An 18084-nucleotide genomic window follows, 5' to 3' on the forward strand; every position below is an offset into this window, starting at 1 on the left:
CAAAAGGAATTTCCAAGAGAGTTTCTGATCATATTCCTCCTCTTTTCAGTGCTCTGTCTAAAATCCACAAAACCCTATTACTTCTGGACTCAATACATACAACTCCTAGTGCCTTTATTTCCCTATATCTAGGGGTGAAGACACCCTTATTTTGCCCAACTTTCATTCCCAATATTAATCCATCTAAGTAGGGATTGTCCCATATACCTTCATTGTTCACTAGGTAATGCTGTTGAGTACTTGTTCAAATCATCTACGTTCCATTATTTTCTCCCAAGTTCTTTGGCTATTTGGTTCAGTAGTTTTAAGGCAGAAAGACAATCCCTTTTTCCTTTTTATTTTTTCTGTTATTGCACTGTTTGCAGCATCTTGTGTTTTGCCCATTTTTGTCCCTGCGACCAGGACCTGGCAATCTCTAGGACATCTGGAGGAAGCTCTTGGTCCCTAATATGAAGTTCCTTTATAAACAGCATCCAACCTTCATCAGCAGAAAGTGGTTCCACCTACCTTAATTTCCTTCTGGCATCCCATTTTGTAGCACACGTCCAATGATAGACTAACCACAATCAACTTCCTCCCTTCTTTTCCTAGAGGAATTCCTATCTTTCCAACATCAATAGGTGTCGATACACCATCAAGTACGATCACAAACTTGTTCTTCCTCTCTAATGCCCTTGATAATTTGGCTGCCCTCTTCCTATCATCACCAACATCCATATTTGAGATATCGACATGCAAGTCTCCTGCCAAGTCGTCCTGCAATTTGGAGACTGCAGAATTAGCATCACTGAACCAATATACATGCTTCAAAAATTTGTCTTCTTTTACTACAGCTGTTCTGCCTACTCCAGGCATACCATAGATCCCGTTGCATGAAACCTTGTCATCCGTTAACCAAGCCCGTGCGTCCGTCAAATTTTGTTGAACTGATTGGCTCTTCTGTTACCAAGGCTTATTTTCCACTTGGACAGGAATCGTATAGCCACTGCAAAATGACCCTTGTTCACGAAGATCTGATGTCTCCCGAATCATTGCATCAACACACTGTGCCAATGAAATACGTGAACGAAATGGTCTCCTCTAGTATTCTCCTTTCAGGTGTCGGTATTTCACTTTCTTGATTTCTACTTCTTTCAACCAATCATCAACTTCCCTCTTTCTGCTCATGAAGGTTGGCTGCTGTTTATGGAGAAACTTCATATTAGGGACCAAAAGCTCCCTCCAGATGTCCTAGAGATTGCCAGGTGGGCCGTGTCCTTTTCAAAAAAGTACGGAGGTTTGCCGCTTGGAATCATCGCTAAGGTGAGAAGCATGATAGGGGCTAATGACATTCGTGAGTGGAGAGATGCATTGGCAGAGATGGAAGAAGGACCAGACGACAAGGTTTTTGAGGTAATGAAAAGCAGTTTTTATGGCTTGAGAAATGAAAGGTGGAAGACCTGCTTCTTGCATTGCTCTATCCTCTTGAAAGATGAAACAATTCCAAGGGATGAAGTCGTTCGAGGGCTCATCTCGAAAGGATTGCTAGATAGAAGATGCAGAGAAGCAAAGTTTCATCAGGGTCATACCATACTCAAAGCACTCGTGAAGGCTTTTTTGCTGGATTGTGTTGTGAATGATGATGGAGTGGATTGCTTGAAGATGCATCCTTTGATAAGAGACATGGCCGCTGAGATAATGAAGAGTGACCCAACCTACATGATAAAACAATTCTCTTCCTGCATTTCCTTTGTAGGACTAGGAATTAAGTCTAATTGCAATGGAAGTAGGAGTATTGTTGTCCTTTCATATGATTCAAAAGGTGGAGATGGTACCATTAACGAATGGTGCAGTGCAAAAATTACTCTGCTTTTAGGTATAGTATTACTCTTTTCTTTTTCCCCAAAGTAGAGACAATATGAATACTAATGTTTGATTTGGAAGTGACAAACATTGTGCAAATCAATAGACATATCAACAGAATGTCATATCCCAGTGACCAACAAAGGGAAGTTAACCTATGCTGTTAATCGGTTGGAGTTGAACCAGAAAACAATAAAAAAAAAAAACCAAAATTACCACCAGGGAATGGACACGTAAATGCATGAAACTTGAACTTTATAATTAAGTGACTAAACCCTTTTGACTCGTCTTGATAGAAGAAGTGTGGTGATACAAAAATGATCACCTAATCAAATGGCAAGACCTGACTTGGATCATACACAAGAGTCACATCCATTTGCAGCCTAATAGACACTAAATTCAGTCAAGTCCAACACAAGAGTCAGGTATTTTTTCTATACTACCTAAAAGTCACATTTTAATCATGTTGAATAGATTCAACTTTATTCTTTCTTCATGTTCTAACCTGAATATCAGAGTTTAAGCAAGGGTTATAGCCCAGCATTTGACTAGTAGACTAGACAAGTAGTAGACTAGGAGGCAGAAGATCAATAGCAGGTAACAGAAAAATGGATAGACTAGTACAAGATTTGAAGTCCTTGCCATCAGCATATAGTGCTACAAGTGCGAACACATGATAAATGTGCCAAAGGCTCGAAGAGTTGAGAACAAAGATGGTTACCACTAGGAAGACAATCCGCAATACACACGCCACTCCAGACGCTCGACACTTACAGAGCAACCAAAGGAAACTTTAAGCCCTGCTAGAGCTGGACTCAAGCGGATCGCTTTGGGGAATGAATAAAAGGGTTCAGTAGGAAAACTAGGAATAGCATCTAATTTGCTGGTTGAGCTGCATGGATGCCTTCTCAGCTTGGAACTCAAGCAAATGGTTCAATCGCAAATGATTGCAGGTACCTAGCTGCTGAATGAGCAACTAAGTTCACAGAAGCAAACGGGAGAACTTGAAAGTTGAAATAAGGACTCATTAGATAGTGTTATTCTTACCAGCTGAGGTGAAACTTTGAAAGTTTGACCAACTCATTAAATATGTCGTCGTACTGTTCCTATAGTTATTTCCAATATTTTGACTCGTTGACTCCTACCCCTTTTATGTCTATTTGTTGAAGATAAATAAGAAGAAATCTCTTTCCAAGAAACTTACATCCTTGCCAAATAGAATATGCATGATGGAACTCGACATTTCTTGCCAAATATAATGCAGGAAGTATTTCGCATTATATCCTGTCAAAGTTCCCTAACCCCCCGGTGCGGCCCAAAAAAAAAAAAAACAACTCTGGCGGTGTCTGCTGCCACGGGTGCCCTGGTACCGGAAAACTGCCCTAATATTTTGTTATTCACGTCCACTTCTTCTACTATAAAGAAAGTAATGTGACTTAATAACTCTGTTTGGGCTGTAAGTGGGGGCTTAAATTCCACCTGCGGTAAAAAAAATTCCAGGGTTATGTCAAAACACTTTCTTGATTTATTAAGGTCCGTGTCTCTACTAGTCCTTAACACAAAGCCTCTTTAGACTCTCATCTTTTTTAGTCTAAGATAGATAGATTATACAATAATTGTCGTCTCCGAAAAAAAAAACCCCTCCCCCCAGGCGGCCCAAAAAAAAAACAACTCTGGAGGTGTCTACTGCCACGAGTGCCCAGGTACCGAAAAACTGTCATAACATTTTGTCATTCACGTCCACTTCTTCTACTATAAAGAAAGTAATGTGACTTAATAACTCTGTCGATTCAAAATCACTGAGCTTAGCTCAGTGGCTACTAAGGTGGGTCTTAAGATCCTGCTTGGGCTATAAGTGGGGGTTTAAATTCCACCTGCAGTAAAAAAATTTCAGAGTTATGCCAAAATACTCTCTTGGTTTATTAAGGTCTGTGTCTCTATTAGTCCCTAACACAAAGCCTCTTTAGGCTCCCCTCTCCTCTAGTCTAGAATAGTTAGGTTATATAATAGTTGTCATCTCCAGAAAAAAAAAAACTGCGGAAAAAATAACCCCCCTTGCGGCCCAAAAAAAAAAAAAAAAAACTCTGGAGGTGTCTATTACCACGGATGCCCTGGTATCGGAAAACTGTCATAACATTTTGTCATTCATGTCCACTTCTTCTACTATAAAGAAAGTAATGTAACTTAATAACTCTGTCGATTCAAAACCACTGAGCTTAGCTTAGTGGCCACCAAAGTGGGTCTTAAGATCCTGCTTGGGCTATAAGTGGAAGTTTAAATTCCACCCGCAGTAAAAAAAATCCCAGAATTATGCCAAAACACTCTCTTGATTTATTAAGGTCTGTCTCTACTAGTTCCTAACACAAAGCCTCTTTAAGCTCCCCTCTCCTCTAGTCTAGGATAGATAGGTTATACAATAGTTGTCGTCTGCGGAAAAAAAAAAAAAAAAAAAAAAACTCCGGAAAAAATAACCCCACTTGCGCTCCCAAAAAAAAAAAAAAAAAAACTCTGGAGGTGTCTACTACCACGAATGCCCTGGTACCGGAAAACTGTCCTAAAATTTTGTCATTCACGCCCACTTCTTCTACTATAAAGAAAGTAATGTGACTTAATAACTCTGTTGATTTAAAACCACTGAGCTTAGTTCAATGGCCATCAAGGTGGGTCTTAAGACCCTGCTTGGGCTATAAGTGGAGGCTTAAATTCCACTTGCAGTAAAAAAATATCAGGATTATGCCAAAATACTTTCTTGATTTATTAAGGTCTGTGTCCCTACTCCCTACTAGTCCCTAACATAAAGCCTCTTTAGGCTCCCCTCTCCTCTAGTCTAGGATAAATATGTTATATAATAATTATCGTCTCCAAAAAAAAAAAAAAAACTGTCATTTTAAACATTGGAATTGTCACAAACTCTGAAGTAAGTGTAACTTAATAACACTTCCATAAGAAAGGGACTATAGAATTAAATATCATACACTTCCATATATGGGATTTGGCCATTGTTCTAAAGAGGGAAACTAAACATCTATATGAGCTTAAAATGCTAGACAACCTTTCTGGTTACAGAGGTTTCTAAGAGAATAAATAAGAATGAGATTTCGAGCACAACTGATTATTGGAATAATGGAAGGCAAAATGTTCAGATCTGTTGCATTTCTTATTCTCAAAAATACATTCCAACCACTTTCTACATCATGATTAAGAAAAGAAAAGGAATCCATGAATAAAGCCCCATTTGGTTTATTGGAGATTTCTCTGTTTTACAATGTCCAACTCGTCCAATTTGTTCCTCCAAAAGACAGCACTTTGGTGTCCGCTGAAATAAGTTGGACTAGGTTTCAAGGGAACTGGGGTAAATTCTTAAGCACCGAAAAGTTCAAATTCGACAGCATCGAAAGCCAATGAAAGCCGAGAAATAACTGTACAAAAGGGCAGATAGGCAATCCATAACTGTTAACTGCTTATGTGGCATTTCCTAGCTGGCTTAGCAAATGCAGGTTCAGAACTATATTAAGACTCGGCAACTGGGATTAACTGTCGTTACTTCATATTAGCTTGGGTTCCTGAGAGAAGCAAAACCTTGGTGTGGTTGAAAAGCACTGACGCAAATTCCAAGGGAATTTAGGATGATAACAAACTTCATTTCCAACTCTGGATGAACACAAAAGAGGCTCCGAGTATTCTCAGGCGCTTCCCAGCAACAACAGCTGCTGTGCTGCAAAGCTATAATCATGTGGTCAAGATTAAAGTAAAAAGAACACACAGGAAAATAAACCAGATATCGCCTATATGAACACACCGCAAGGCCCAAGAAGGCTAAGGGGTAGCGCTGATGCAAGCAAGTCAAGTCAAGGAAAGGGGAATTACACCATAAACTGGAACTTAGGAATTATTCAGCAAATCAGAAGTTTGGGATTCAATAGAGCCAAACCAAAAATGAAAACTGCTAGAAATTCAAGGGCTTCTAGCCATGTTTGTAGATGTTGGCTTGTTCTCGGTTGATTATTTTGATTATTTCTTGGCTTGTTCATGTTTGTGATGTTCTTATTTGGTTTTGTGTTCAGATTATAGGTTTTTTAATAACCAAGAAAGCTAAAATCCACAATCAACCAAAGAGTTGCTTTTGCTGATTCTAATTATTCCTATAATCACTTTCCATAATTAGATTTTACAAAATCTAAAGCAACTGAGAACAAGGCCAAAGTAAAAGATCTCAATCACCAACCAGAATATTTGGTGATGCCATGGCAAAAATGAGGTCAGAGGCTTAATGGAAGTCAAATCAAGAAGATTCGCCAGAGCACCAGCCATTCTGATGGAGACCTTATGTTTCTTTTTTCCCTGGTAAGGGGATCATCTTAGTATCTCCAAATTTTGAATATTAATAACACAGAATAGCTGTCATTATTATGGAATGGGAAACAATGGCCATTGAGTCAACCGACCATTATGAGAAAGAATTCAAAATTAAGTTCCAAACTTTGCTTAACTGGTCTAAATGTGTCAGTCGAAAGGAGAAATATTAGGAAGTTGTCTAGACCATTATTTTGCAAGATTTGAGAATTCGTAAGCTCTGACTACCCCAAGAATATATTATACTCGATTAACTACTACTTTTCTATCAATGACAGACATGGTATGAATAGCCACTGGAGACTAATACTTGAAGTCCATATTCCCCAAGCCCAAACTACCAATTTAGAAATATAACCGTTGCACCTCTAGTTTTTCAATTTGCATTCTCCAGTGATGGATAGATTTCTTGCATTTTTTTTTGGGGGACCATAAATTCAACCTGTGCTGTGTACAGAAAAGGATGGAACAAGCAAATTATAACTAAAGAAAGCAAAATAATAAAAATGAGAATATGCAAATGAACAGTAGATATCTTCACCATATCAGCCACAAGGAACTAATCAAAGTATTAAAGTGTACATAAGTAATTACTGCTGTTACCTATAGCAAACAACATACACGATTTAATGCAAAAGCAGAAATCAGGGCCAAACCAGAATGCTCCTGGGACATGCACAATGATGCATGACATAGGGAAATACAAGCAGAATTTGGTAAAAAAACAAAATTAATGGCCACAGTAATATCGGTGAAAGAATCTGTCTGACATCTAGCTAACAGATCATCATTCAAACGCTACTTCACCTATAAGATCACATGAACAGAATTTGACAGAACTGAAAGAAAAGGCAACATAGTAGTTAGTGTTTCACTTTTTTTTTTGGGGTGCTTCACGCCTTTATCTTCATGTTAGATCATTTCAGACAAGTGTTGGTAGTGCAAATAGGGAGTTGTGTAGCAGGGACATGGAGAACAACTGAGAAGGAAAAGAGAGACTTACTTGAGGGTCGAAGGAACCTTGATTAAACTACTGGAAATTCAGCAACAAATTGAACAAAAGGTTGTATGACATTCCCCAAACCGGGATCTTTCCATTGCAACAACTTCCACCACTCCAGCTCTTCTTTCAAGATTTCAACAGCTGTAAGGGCCGGGGGAGGATTTGGTTGTCCACCGATGCTGGAAAAAGACAGAGGCATCCATGCAAGATTTTTACACCCCATTAACCTTATATTCTCAATTGAATCACAGATTATTGTTCCCTCACAGATGCTCCTTAGTTTTGGTAGATGTTGTAAAGTCAACTTTTTAAGCCTTGGGAAGTTGATGTAGGTTATGAATGAGTGTTGGTCATCGTCACTTGGACTGAAAACCATGTTGCCACCTTCCTTATCAGCTATTATCTCTTCCAATCTATCACAAGACAGTACTTCAACTACTTCCAGATTTTGCAGGTGCTGCAGCAACCATGGTGTGAATATTGTTGTCATCGTATTGCACCGGCTGATGCTAATCGATTTTAGATGGCAAAAGATCCTACATGGAGGACGGTCAAACTCAATTTCCCATTTGAAAAGTCCAACAAAATTTGGCAAGAAATGGAGACTCAAATGCTCAATGCTTTCCAGGGGGGCCCAAGGAGATAACATTCTCTTTCCAACTAGTTGGTCATCAGAAGAGGATACCTTCATGATGCACTCTAGTTCAGGACAATTGTCAATTAAACAGCCAGTCAAGCCACTTTTTTGAATATTGAACAATGAAAAAGCAGAAGTTAAGCAGGTGCCTAGGCCGTGACATTTTATTATAGCAAGTTGTTGAATGTCCTCTGGCAGCACTATGGCATTCTTTCCTTCTAGTTCCATGCCCCTAAGCGTCACCTTCTTGTTAGTTATTTGGCATGGACCTGGAGACAGAAACCTTAACTGGCTCAGACTTGGTCTCACTTCAATAGTATAAAAAATGGGAGCTTCATAGCTCTGGTGATACCTAACAAAATGACAAAGAGTGTCTATATCATAAAATCCACCTTGAAATTCTTCCAGATGTTTCAGTGCCTTTAGTTCTTCTACTCTGACTTCCACATCTTCTGGAATCCGAAGGCTTTGAAGATGGGAGAGTCTGTATATTGTACCATCTGGAATCATCCTCAACCCTGTACTATCCATGTTTAGGCAGTTCAGATTGACCAATCTTTCCATGCCTTCAGGTACATTGTTGATAGCAGTATGGCATAAATCTAACTCCCTTAATGCCTTGAGCTTCCCTATTGGCGGTACAAAACTGAGTCTACAACAATCAAACAGTAACAGTGCAGTAAGGTTCCCCAATTGTGAAATACTGTTTGGCAGCATTTCAAGTTCACAGTTGCGGCTTAAATTCAGAACTCGGAGGGCTCTCAACCGAAAAAAGAATGAATCAGGAATTAACCTCAATGGATTACTCGCCAAATTCAAGCTTGAAAGTTTAGGACAGTTAGGTGATGTGCCTGACGGAATTAATGATATGTTGTTATGTAGCAATGAGACCTTTTCCAAGTCCTCTTTCCATTCAATCTCATCTGGTATATGTTTCAAGCATCTTCCAGATTTTACCATATACTTACTGTCAAAGTCCATTATCGTTAGTGCCATATCTCTTATCAAACAATGCATCTTGACACATTCAGTTTCTCTATAATTACTCACATTAACTTCAGTATGGCTTTCCAATAAGCATATACTTTCAAGTCTTTTCAGCATCACATGACCCTGGTCAAATAACGATAGCCTTGATCTTCTTTTATCCATGAATCCTTCCAAAATCAACAATCTTATTAATTCATCCCTTGGAATTTTGTAGTTTTCAGGGTAGAAAGAGCAATACAAGAAGCATTCCTTCAGTCTGCTATCTCTCAAGTGATTAAAACTGAGATGTAAGCTATCAAAGAGATTGTCATTTTGCCCAAGAAAAGATCCTTCCAACTCTTCCAAGGCTTCCCTCCACTCATGAATGTCATCCACTCCCTTCATGTTTCCAGCCAAGGTGATAATCCCTAGTGGCAGACCACCGCATCTTTGAACCATAGACTTCGCAATCTCCTTTACATGCAAAGGAAGTTCAAGTGAAGGGCGAAGTTTCTCCAGAAACAATGTCCAAGCTTCTTTCTCGCAAAGAGGTTTGACTTTTATTTCCTTTTGGCAACCGACTTGATGACACACTTCTAATGATCGACTGGTTACTATCAACTTGCTTCCATCTAAACCTAAAGGAATTCCAATTTTATTTATGTCAAATGGGATCCATACATCATCCAATATGATCACAAAATCTTCCATTCTGCTTAATGCCAGGAACAATTTGGCTGCCCTTTTCCTCTCATCTTCCTCATTTGAGAGATCCACATTTATGGCTATGGCAACACTGTCTTGTAATTTATGGATGGTCCCCTCTTGTGAGGCAGTAACCCAGTAAACTTTATCAGAGAATTTAGTTCCAATGACAAAATCCTCATAGATACGTTTTGCTAAAGTTGTCTTGCCTACTCCTGCCATACCATATATTCCAACACTTGAGATCCCATCATTCATAAGCCATGCCCAGATTTCTTTCAAATTTGTTTCAATTTTTTGGCCTTGCCACTCTGTTTCTACTAGCAGCCCATCAGGCAAAATCTCCTCTAGAGATGCACCCAGCTCTGTAACTTCCTTAATCATTTTATCAGCATGTTGCACCATCTTCAAACGCGCATATATACTGTAAAAGCTAGCTTGCTGGGCTTGTTCTTTGAGGCTTCCAAATTCTATTTTTATTTCATCTACTGCTTTAAGCCACTCTTCAACTGCCCTCTTCCTTTTCTTTCGCAGGTGTGACTGTGCACCTTGGACTCTCGCGATCATATTGTCCCATTGATGCCTCAAATGATCAAGTTCTTTTTGAACATGTTGCATCTTCTTCTCAAGGGAAATGTAACCACGTAATGGTCTGATACCAAGGTCTATAAGTTTATTAGCCATGTTCCCTACCCAAAAATAAAAAAAGAGGAACAATTAACTTGGTTTCCCAAAAACTAAAGACAAAACATCAAAGGTTTTTGAAAGCATATAAGCCTTACGAAATCAGTTTATGGATATTATAAAATTCCTCAATGAAATTGCTGACAATGTCAGAGTTAGTATCTAACAATAAATTCATGATGAGCTTCACGGACATTACTCCTTGGCCAACTCTGTTTTTATAGTTCAAGGATTATTTTAATAATATGTTTTTACTTTAATTGATTTTACTTGTAATGCATCTCTGACACAATACATACAGAATCCTCTTGAAAAGGTGTATTTGAACTGTTTGGATTTGATACCCTACAGGCCAAGTCCATTGGAGTTGTTTGGATAACTCGAGACTCTTCAGATTTAGAATCCACCGTAAGTCCCAAAGGATTTCACCTATTAGAAACAATTGGAATGGAAATTCATTCAACTAATGTCATTTGAAATTCCTCTCTCTAACTCTTTCTATGATTTCAATCTACCAATCAGCGCAATCTCATATTTCTTTTCCTTCTCTTTCTTTCTATTTGTTTTCTTTAGCCATTCTCGCTTTCGAACAAGGCAAAAAACAAGGCAAAAAACAAAGTCTCTGTTAATCCTGTATAATCGCCACATACAAGATAGCAAATTTATCAAGAAGAATTACAGACCGAGTAGGTGTTTGAATTCTGATTGAACCACATGAGTCACTTTTATCAATTTGGCTATGGAAGGAATGTTAGTTGTGACTATAGGTGTCAAACAAACCCATTTAGTTAAATTTACCCATACCCGCCCATGAATAGTTGGGTATAAGTGTCTTAAGTTTTTATATATGGGTACAAATGGGTTATCCAATAATACCCATTTACTAAATTGGTATAATTGGATAACCCACCAAACCCAATTAACCTATTTAGAATTGTCTTCACAATCACATCCATTTAGAATTGTGTTCAACAATAGTATTTTAATTTCTTCAGCACCTTTGACCAAACGTAGCATCAGAAAATGGAGAACCTAATGAAAATGTGGGAGAATCTGTTGGCGAGTTTTCAACTTAAAAACAAAAAATAACTATACACTTGGAGATTTTTCTATCGCGTTTTCATTAGTGTTTTCGTTAGTGTTTTCCTAGTATCCAATTTCAAGTTCTTAGATTCTTCATTTTTTTATGATGTTAACTACTTTTGTTTCAATTATTATTATTATTTGTTGGTTTTATCTCAGCATTTTATTTTCTCGTAGTTTGTTAACTTACTCATTTTTCAGCATTACCAATTTATGACAATCTTTATCCTCCTTTCCTACCTTTCCAAAATGAAAATTTAAATTTACACACAGAAAAAAATGTTAGGGGTTAAAAGTTTTTGGATTAAGTTTTTATGTTAACTTTCATATTATTTAGTCCAAAATTTTATATTCTTATTGTTCAATTATTAAACAGTATGCAATTTTGTGACATAGCGTACGGATGAAAAAAAATGGTAATTAGACTTATTGGGCATTATAAGTAGCTATTTAAAATTAATGATGGATGCAAACTGCAAAGGGTGGTATAAATTGGTAATTTAGTTTACAAAATGAATTTAGGTGGGTCTATAAAAAATTAGAATAAATGGGTTATAAATGAGTAATTGAATTACTCAACTCATTTTTTGACTTATCCATTTATAACCATCTAATTAAATGGGCATAAATGGGTTAACTCACTTATACTCATTACCTATTTTAACCCACCCAAGTCACCCATTTTGACACCTTTAGTTGTGACCTTGCATTAGCTCAACAAAACTTTGTTGTGTGAACAAAGAAAACCATCATTATTTTTTTACCAAAATTGGGACTAATCTTCAAGCAAGCTTTTATCTTAGGGATGTTTAGACGAAAGCCAATCAAGAGTTTGAGTATATGCCTAAACCCCAAGAAGGTCCATGTGTACCACGCGAATTGCCATATAGTGTACTAATACCAATTATTAACCACGATGCGCCATACCTTGTCTACTACCTGCTAGACAAGGTATGACCCACCAACATTACTTGGTGATCGGTTATTGATACCAAGGTTTGCAAAATCGGGATCTTATGTAGGATCAATTTTAGTTTCATAAGATCGGATCATTAGATCATAAGATCCCACCAAAAACTCCCAAATTAACTAAATTAATTAATTTAAAGTTCATAGACAACTTTGTACAACCAAAATGATATCAAATAAGTAAATTATTTATAAACATATAGCATGTTTTACCTATAGTTTGACAAGCAATAAAGAAAAAGAATATAAACAGTTATAAATTATGATTACAAGTTTTAAAACCAAATGCTTTACAGTTTACACAACAATAATTTCAAATCTAACATAAGCGTTAATCTCCAACAATAATAAAAAGTCATATCTTCCCTCCAACATTAAAATCATTAATTATTTACGTATCTCAATTATTTTTAGACCTTTTTTGACCTCTAGTAAAACCGAGACTTCTAGTAAAATCTAGACCAACATAGAAGAATAAACACCATTAACACAACTTCAAATGCAATTCACAAGAATATTAAGTAATACAAGGACAACAAATATTAGAAACAAGCACTAGAATAAAATCCACAACTATATATATTTTAATGTCACAAAATAGCTACAAAAAAAAAAAAAAAAGAAAAGCAACGGAACCCTAAAATGAAAAAAAAAGGTCTGGGCATCTTGTCTAATTAAAAATAAGAATACAACCCATCTTAACACTTAATATTAAAAGCATTTAGTACACATATATAGCTGATAGGCATAATTAAAAAAAACAATCAAATTAGGGGTTACGGGTACTCGTGGTTGTTTTCGTTGGGCGACTTCTTCTACTGGAAATTCCTTGAGCTGAAACAAGGATACAAAATCAATAGAGAATTAGAAATGGGAGATTAGCAAAATTTTGGAAAATTTTATTGGAATCTAGATGGAAAAGAAGTTTGGAATGGAGATGGGGAAAAACCAACGAGGATTTCTCTCTTTTTGTCCTTTGTGACTTTGTCTCTGTTTGTTTCATTCATTTATTCCTGAAACTTTTTTTGTTGTAACTTTTGTTTTTGAGATAAAAATTGTTGCAAAATTATAATTAAGGGATCTAATTCTTTGATAAGTTACAAACCTGCTCCAAATGTTTCCATTTAGTTTCAAAATTTAGCCCCACATTTACAAAATTTTCAAAAATTCATAGGATCGCAATGGGATCATAGGATTGTACAATCCTATGATTTCACTAACGATTCTAATGATTCTAATGATTCTATGCATATTAAGGCAATTTTTGATTCTATGCACGATCCAAATCGATTTTGCTGATCCGAATCGTAGGACCGTAGGATCGTACGATCCGGATCGCGATTTTGACAACCATGATTGATACCAATGCACCACATAGCAATGTCAACTGGTGCACATGGAGCATCTGATAATTTTGCCCTAAACCCCGATTCACTTTTTCGCTACGAAGGTCTGAATCTGGTGAGTTTATCGTCATGCGATGAGCAAGCTTGGACATGGCAAATGAGTAGTAATGGTACCTGGTCTTTTTTATTTTTTGGATTTTTTCACATTGCATCTAAATCAGATTTCATCATTTTATGATTAAACAAGGTTCAGTACTGAACAGTGGGTTTAACTAATTTGTTCAAATGCTTTTTGTTTTCAAACGATTTATTCCAATCCATAAGCATCCATTTGAAATTCTTCATAAAACCCTGATAAATCCTTGCTGATTGAATCCAGATTGAAAAAGCTCAACACTCGTTCCTTTATGCAACTTTTCAAATCACTTGCTCACTTTACTAATCAGTTGAAACAAATACATCCTAAAATTGCAATGAAGAACAGGCAAATTATTTGCATTTAAAAAATTCGTAAAATTAACCAAGAACAAAAACAAGACAAGGAACTATTCCAATGAAAACTACCCCTAAGCAATTCCCAACAAGAAATTAACCAAAAAAACCAAGAAAAACAAAAAACCAAAAAAAAATTCAGCTTAATATGAAATTATTCATGCTTTTTGGAAACCTAGAACTAAAAAATTCTTCGTACATTTGAATTCAAAATTAATCAGACACAGAAAATTCATCGAAAATCATAAAACGCAAACAATAATTGTCGTATTACCTCAAATGCTGCGCTGAAATTCACGAAACTTGATGGAGAGAAGCTGGTGCCGCCTGGACGATCTGGAAGAACAGATGCAGATAAAATTTCTCCAGAAATGTATAGTGAAGTAAATACATGAGTCCGAGTTGACTCAAATGACGAAAGGCCAAGACTTTCAGGTGGGAACTTGGAAGTCAATAGCGGTAAAATGTGAAGAAATTTCCTGCAGTTTTCTTCGAAATTCTGTAGGGTAATATTGCCGTTAACCCCCTGTTGTTATAAGCTTGTGTGATTTTGCCTCTTAAATTTTACTTATCATCAATTCACCTCTCTTTCTTTTTTTTTTTTTCTTTTTGCCCTTTTTTAAACCTTGACTTGAGGCACAAAAAGTAGGAAAATTTTGCGGTCCTTTTTGGGTATCAGTCCCTCAATATATATCTTAGTGATTTATAATTTATAATTTTAAAATTATTACAATCTAAGAGTCAAAAACACTTATTTCACCATCCAATTTCTATTTGCAACGTCACTAATTGATAATTTAGTGCTGTTGAAAAATTGATAAATGGTTCAACAACTATCAATATTATATTATAAGCTTAGAAAAAAAATCTTTAGGAGTCTAGATGCTTAAGACGCAAGCACTGGTTGAATGGATGTAGAGCTCACAAGTTGAGTTATTGTCCAGTTCAAATCAGTTGTGTAATTCTTACATGTCATGTAAATTGACATAGTTTTTGGTATAAAATTTGAATTTGTAACTTATACATCTAAATTTCTACAAAAATTATAATTACATTGAAAATGTACGAATTTACACCGATGTTGTTAGATTGAAACAACTGGTTTGAGATAGAACTTGTGAGGCCTCAAATCCGTCATTGAATTCTACAAGTTATTATTATTGTCGGGATGCCCTAAAACATTGGGAGTATAAAAATCCAAAATCCAAATGGAAAAAAAGATAGCAATCTTGGAAAAAAAAAGGAAAGGAAAGGTAGAACACCATAGCAGATGTCATGTGCATGCCATGTGGACCAAAATGACTAATAAGCCTGGATGGTGAAAGCCTGCAATTAGTTGAATGGATCCGGAATCTCACAAGCTGATTTATTGTCTAGTTCAAATCGGTCGTGTAATTTTTACAACATGCGATGTAAATTGACATAGTTTTTGGTGTAAAATTTGACATTGTAACTCATTCGTCTAAGTTTCTACAAAAATTACAATTACATTGAGATTGTACGAATTTATGCCCAATGTTGTTAGATTGAAACAACTGGTTTGAGATAGAACTTGTGAGGCCTCAAATCCCTCATTGAATTCTACAAGTTATTATAATTGTTGGGATGCCCTAAAACATTAGGAGTATAAAAAATCCAAAATCCAAATGGAAAAAAAGATAGCAATCTTGAAAAGGAAAAAAAAAAAAAAAAAAGGAAAGAAAAGGTAGAGCACATAGCAATGTCACGTGCATGCTATGTGGACCAAATGACTAATGAGCCTGGAGGGTGAAAGCATGCAATTAGCAACTTCAAAGAAATGTCCTTCACTTCAGGAAATTATTCTTGTAAATTCAATTGGATTTACGGGTCGTCTTCCGGTCTTCGCCGTGTAGAAGTGTACAGATTACGCGGTTAAGCAATTTGTGACTTTCGGTCATTGACCTTGGTCAATGCGTCGATGGAGATTGGAGATGATAGGAGGAAATTTGCTCTCATTTTCCCTGTAAATTCCTAGGAAGGTGGGTCTTAGTACCAAAGGGAAAAAAAAATTGTAAAAAAGAATCTTGGTAGCAAAGCAAGTTGACTTTTGTAGAGTGTGTGTCTATATACACACACACATACACATGTATATATATATGTATACACACACATACATATATGTGTTTGTGTATATGTGCATGTGTGTGTGTGTGTAATGTACATTTTGAGGATAAATTTGTAGATTTCTATTGAAATTTTTTTCTCCAAGTTACGGAGGCAGAGATTTAAGAAAGAGAGAGGATGAAGGGAGATTTGAATTGAAGAGCTCTAAGTTTGGGAGTCTCAACTTTATCAATTAGACCAAGACCTTCTTAACGCAAGTACTTTTGTGTGTGTGTGTGTGTGTGTGTGTGACGTACATTTTGAAGATCAATTTGTAGTAGATCACTTTTTAAACAAGGTATAATAACCTGCTTAAAGAGGTGGCCCCTAAGATGCAGTATTTACAAATTATTACAATAATAATGCAGTTCAAGCTTGACCCTTTTCCACTAATCACAGTATGTATGTTAATCTGGTGATACAAGTTTGTAACAAATATTTATAACACTCATACCAGAATATATATATATATACAACATTTGGATTGCCATTTTCTGCCAGAAAATTGCATCATTTTCTGTGATCACATTTTCCTATTATCTTTTCCCCTCACATATATCAAATCGCTATAATAATTTTTTCATAAAAAATGATAGAAAATACAATCCAAACGGACGATCATAAATCCTCTTATTTTCATTGATCTACTATATATATAAGTTTAATATGCAGCACAGTACAGATACTTGTACTTAATTCTGGACTTGGACTTGGGACAGCCAATGATTCAACCGCAACTCAAAAAAAAAAAAAGAAAAATTCAACCGGTTTTAACGGCCTTGTGCTTTTTCTAACCGACTGAAGAGTCTTGTCCAGTGCCTATATATTGCAGATAAATTCTTCTGACATTATTAGTAAATCATTCGGTGATGCGACCAAGATTCAACCAGAAAAGATAATTATCATGATTAGCAAGTTTGATTTGTGATTATTTGTGTAGTTAAAAAAAATGAAAAAGTAAACTCTACTAGCCAAACGTAGTAAGAGTCATTTGTATGTTTTAGATTAATACAAAGTACAAAATATATATTGATCCACTTGAAGGACATTATAGGATTTTAATTTTCTTTTTTGCTTCTAGGGTAGAAAACATGGCAAGAATTCAATAGCAGGAAGAAAACATGTGATCTAAATTGACACAACTTTTTGTATAAAATTTGAGTTTGTAACTTATACAACTAAAGTTTCTACAAAAATTACAATTACATCGAAATTGCACGAATTTACTACGCCCGATATTGTTAGCTTGAAACAATTGGTTTGAACTGAAACTTGTGATGTAAATTGACCACAATTTTGGTATAAAATTTAAGTTTGTAACTTATACAACTAACTTACATCGAAATTGCACAAATTTACACTCGATATTGTTTGATTGAAACAACTAGTTTGAACTAGAACTATTTACACTTGATGTTGTTAGATTGAAACAAGAACTATTTACACTCGATATTGCCAGATTGAAACATCTAGATTGAACTAAAACTTGTGAGACCCCAAACCCTAGTTGAATTTTGCAAGTTATTATAATTGTCGGGATGCCCTGAAAACATTAGCTGATTATTTTCCCAAATGTATTTGCTTACATCATCATTACAGTTTCCAATACACTTTTTTATCTTCCCAATTACCTTTTTATCTCACATACATCACATCACAAAAAGTGTTACAGAAAAAATATCTCAAATAACTTACAATCCAAACAAACCACCAAATCCAAATGGAAAAAAAGATAGCAATCTTGGGGAAAAAAAAAAAGGAAAGGAAAGGAAAGGTACACGATAGCAGATGTCACGTGCATGTCAGGTGGACCAAAATGACTAATGTGCCCGGAGGATGAAAGCATGCAATTAGCAACTTCAAAGAAATGTCCTTTA

At 36.0% G+C, this 18084-nt stretch overlaps 1 protein-coding gene and 1 long non-coding RNA gene across 9 annotated transcripts; one reads left to right on the forward strand and one right to left on the reverse strand.

The window, feature by feature from the left end:
- LOC113700656 (uncharacterized) lies at positions 1-1930 on the forward strand. The gene is made up of 2 exons (XR_011818151.1): positions 1-1073; positions 1172-1930. It is a non-coding gene; the product is annotated as an uncharacterized lncRNA (long non-coding RNA).
- Positions 1931-4938: 3008 nt separating this feature from the next.
- Positions 4939-14546, reverse strand: LOC113702172 (disease resistance protein At4g27190). Of its 8 annotated transcripts, none has more exons than XR_011818303.1 (5): positions 14358-14546; positions 13026-13079; positions 7199-10198; positions 6068-6183; positions 4939-5565 (listed from the first exon to the last, which is right to left on the reverse strand). XR_011818303.1 is itself a non-coding variant. In XM_027223208.2 (5 exons), the coding sequence occupies exons 3-4, from the start codon at positions 10191-10193 to the stop codon at positions 7221-7223; spliced, it is 2850 nt and encodes a 949-aa protein (XP_027079009.1). In that variant the 5' UTR covers positions 10194-10198; positions 13026-13079; positions 14358-14546; the 3' UTR covers positions 4939-5565; positions 7199-7220. The 8 variants fall into 8 exon arrangements, 7 of the variants coding, with proteins under 7 accessions (XP_027079009.1, XP_027079008.1, XP_027079005.1 ...); XM_027223208.2 differs by lacking the exon at positions 6068-6183 and having other exon boundaries at positions 7199-8104; positions 8228-10198; XM_027223207.2 differs by lacking the exon at positions 6068-6183 and having other exon boundaries at positions 13032-13079; positions 14358-14545.
- Positions 14547-18084: the final 3538 nt, after the last annotated feature.

The sequence above is a fragment of the Coffea arabica genome, chromosome 7e, assembly GCF_036785885.1.
Source record: "Coffea arabica cultivar ET-39 chromosome 7e, Coffea Arabica ET-39 HiFi, whole genome shotgun sequence".
Lineage (NCBI taxonomy): Eukaryota > Viridiplantae > Streptophyta > Magnoliopsida > Gentianales > Rubiaceae > Coffea > Coffea arabica.

Excerpts from the sequence above, each read along its gene's own strand:
- LOC113702172 (XM_027223205.2), bottom strand. The coding sequence starts at position 10,193 with ATGGCTAATAAACTTATAGACCTTGGTATCAGACCATTACGTGGTTAC.